The sequence below is a fragment of the Mandrillus leucophaeus genome, unplaced genomic scaffold, assembly GCF_000951045.1.
Source record: "Mandrillus leucophaeus isolate KB7577 unplaced genomic scaffold, Mleu.le_1.0 Scaffold551, whole genome shotgun sequence".
Lineage (NCBI taxonomy): Eukaryota > Metazoa > Chordata > Mammalia > Primates > Cercopithecidae > Mandrillus > Mandrillus leucophaeus.
The window spans coordinates 928,619-932,023 of record NW_012105931.1 but is presented as its reverse complement, the minus strand read 5'-3'; the positions used below and the strand labels follow the sequence as shown (position 1 = coordinate 932,023).

The 3,405-nt window shown below is 50.0% G+C and overlaps 1 protein-coding gene across 1 annotated transcript in view; it reads right to left on the bottom strand.

Annotated features, from left to right (window-relative positions):
* Positions 1-1,601: 1,601 nt before the first annotated feature.
* The window catches only part of CDH3 (cadherin 3, type 1, P-cadherin (placental)), an 82,997-nt gene continuing 81,193 nt past the window's right edge, over positions 1,602-3,405 (bottom strand). The window contains exon 12 of the mRNA XM_011998007.1: positions 1,602-2,496. Within this exon, the coding sequence (XP_011853397.1) occupies positions 2,235-2,496 (262 nt within the window). The 3' untranslated portion in view covers positions 1,602-2,234. The remainder of the gene's footprint in view (positions 2,497-3,405) is intronic.

Here is a 3,405-nt window from a genome sequence, read left to right as displayed (position 1 = left end):
GGCAGCAGGTGTTTGCTAGCAGACACTCAATCTTCCCACACCCCATCAGCAGACAGCCCTGGCAGAGGGGAATCTGAGGCCCCAGCTCAGTGGGAGAGGCAGGAGGTGGCTTTGTCCTGAGGACGCCGTGGACCAAGGACAGGTGAGCTTTCTCATCCGACTTCATCCCCTTTTAAGATAGGGTCTCAGTCTGTCGCCCAGGCTGGAGTGCAATGGTGTGATCTTGGCTCACTGCAACCACCACCTCCCGGATTCAAGCAACTGTTGTGCCTCAGTCTCCCGAGTAGCTGGGATTACAGGCACATGCCACCACACCCAGCTAATTTTTATATTTTTATCAAGGACAGGGTTTCACCGTGTTGGCCAGACTGGTCTCGAACCCCTGACCTCGTGATCCACCCACCTCAGCCTCCTAAAGTGTTGGGATTACAGGTGTGATCCATGATGCCCAGCCCCAACTTCATTTCCTTTGGTTTCCCCATCCAGGGTCTGAGGCTTCAGGCTTCTTAGCCTTATCCTTCAGAGCCTTGGCAGCAAACCTGAGTGTGCATGAGCATCCCATGGGGGGCTTGTCAACCCACAGCAGGGCCCTGCCTAGAGGTTCCGACTCAGCAGGTGGCACCGATACCTTCGGGTCAGGGTCTGTGCTTTGAGCAGAGGCGCTTTGCAGATTTAGTCATCCTCATGGAAGATGTTTATTTCAACATCAGCAATTTCCTCGGCTTCGCTTCAGACTTTTTTTGCTAACTGCAAAGATGACTTTCAACTTCATGTTAACAAGGACACAAACAGAATCGTTCTATCGCTGCTGCCTATTCCCGATTCCTGCATTTATGCCCTGGTATTGTCAGGAATATTCCAATTTTGCTGAGATCTTGGGTAGGTTCTCTAACTTTGTTTTGCTTGATTTTGATAACCAGATGTCATTTAAAAAAAATACAATGTGGCCATTCTTTAAAGGAGAAAGTCCCCTCAGAGGGTGATTATGAGGATTTAGAGTAAATAAAGTCCTGTCTGGCCTTCAAAAATATTGAATAAATGGTAGCTGTTACCAACTAACAAATTGCATGCACCATGTGCCAGGTATTAATTCATTTAATCTCCACAAAAACTCCCCATTTTGTAAATGTAAAATCTGAGGCAACTAGAGGTTAAATGATGTGCTAGCACGTAGCAGAGCTCGCTGTTCTCCAACCCCTGCCTTTCAACAGGGACCCCCGCCCCCAGCATAGAAGAGGAAGTCGTCACGCACTGCCCTGCAGGGAGGGTAGCCGCTGTTCCAGAAGATACCTTGCTGGGGCTCTGGAGGGGCTCAGCCTTGGGGTAAGAGGTTAATGGTTCTCTCTCACGGAGCAACAGACTTTGCAAAGGAGGGCAAGTCTCCCCTCCCTGAGCCCACCTAGGCATGGAAGCTGACCGTGAGTATCTGCTGCCATCGAGAGGAAGCCGGGAGGAAGCCGGCGAAGAGCACACTCTTTTTGCAGAACTCTGAAAATTCTAAAAACCATTGAATTGTACACGTTAAACAAGTGAATGGTATGGTATGTGAGTTAGATGCCAATAAAGCTTCTACTGAAAAAACAGTTCACTCCCCCGGCACCTCTGGGAAAAGTTTCTTTAATAAAAAATTCTAGTACATCTACACGATTGTCCTCACCCTTCATCTACAGCAACGCAACAGGGAAAATAAAAAATAAGGGGCAATCTAGACATACTCAGTATAAAAACGCAGAGATCCATCTGAATGGGAGGCCTTAGGGTCTGGAAACCAGAAATGCAGGATGGCCAGTGGGCCCGGCGGCTCTGTGCTGCACTTTTGAAGAACTGTCTCTAACATTCTGAAAATAGCATTAAAAAAAAAAAAAAAGTTGCACCAGGAGGCCTCAGAAGGGTCCATTCCAGAGACAAAGCCATCAGGGGTCGGTCACAGCAGGCCCAGGCCCAGGACACAGGCTGAGCATTTTACGGCAGGTGAGAGGCTTCTGGAAACCTGGCCTCTGTGCAACCCTGGACCAGGTGGAGAGGTTTTCAGTGCTGAAGTCAAACTGCCCACATTCCTCCACCCTCAAAGGCTAAGGAACGAACCACTCTAAGGCCAGACTCAGCCTGTCTCCTCCAAGTTGCTATGGCCGCTTCCTGACAAGCTCCAAAGTCCTCGGCTGAAGTGGGGACTGAGACCCCTTGGAGATGCTCTGTGGCCTGACATTTGGTCCCCAGCCCTGCAGGCAGGCGGCCTAGTCGTCGTCCCCGCCACCGTACATGTCTGCCAGCTTCTTGAAGCGGCTGCCCCACTCGTTCAGATAGTTGTAATCTTGGTCCTGGTCAGAGGCGGAGGAGGTGAGGGAGCTCAGGGACGCGGCGTCGGAGCCGCTGCCCTCATAGTCGAACACCAAAAGGGAGTCGTAGGGCGGGGCTGTGGGGTCCGTGTTAGCTGCCTTCAGGTTCTGCGGCAACAGGGAACAGGTGGTTAGAGTGGTGGGCCCTGCCACTTGCCAGCTGCAAGCCTCCATTTCCTCATCTCTGAGCCCCACTCCCCTCCCCTAAAGTTTCAGAGCTTGAAAGAATGCGTTATTCATGCAGAATTCATTTGCTCAGGGACCAGCACTCAACAAGTGCTCAGTGCAACACAGGCCGGGGGTAAGGGCAAGGACTGAAATCAGACAGCCTGGGCCAGAACTCACACCACACACTAGCTTTGTGGCCTTGGACAAGTCCCTTAACCGCTCTATGCCTGTTTCCTTGTCTGTAAAATGACAAAATTTCATATGGGCTTTTTTTCTTCCTTTTTTAAACGATGCACGCCTGTGACACAGCCTTGGGAGGTCTTGAGGACATGTGCCTCCTTCGCACAGGAACAGATGAGTAAGTAAATGAGTAAATACCTGTAAAGCAGTTATTAGAATGGCACCTGGCAACAATAGCTATGATTACCTAATCAACGCTACGTGCTAGGTCAGTAGTTCCCAAACTTAAATTACCTGGAGAATCTTTTATAAATTCTGAAGCCCAGGCCACACCCAGTTCAATTACACCACAATCTCTGGGGGTGAGCCGAGGCATCAGTGGTTTCTGAAGGTGCCCACGTGATTCCAATATGCAGGCAGGGTCAGGAACCAGGGTGCTGGCACTGTCCTAGCTGCCTGCTCGTTCGATCTTTGAAGTCCTCTACAGCAGAGGCTCCAAACTTTGCTCTAAGTGCAGTCACCTGGGATCTGTAATTCAAACCCAGGTAGTCTGGCTCCAGAGTATTCAACTGCTGTATGTGAATAAATGAATAAATCGTTCCTAATTTTTTTTTTTTTTTTTTTAGATGGAGTCTCCCTTTGTTGCCCAGGCTGGATGCAGTGGCGCGATCTCGGCTCACTTCAACCTCCACCTCCCGTTCAAGCGATTCTCCTGCCTCAG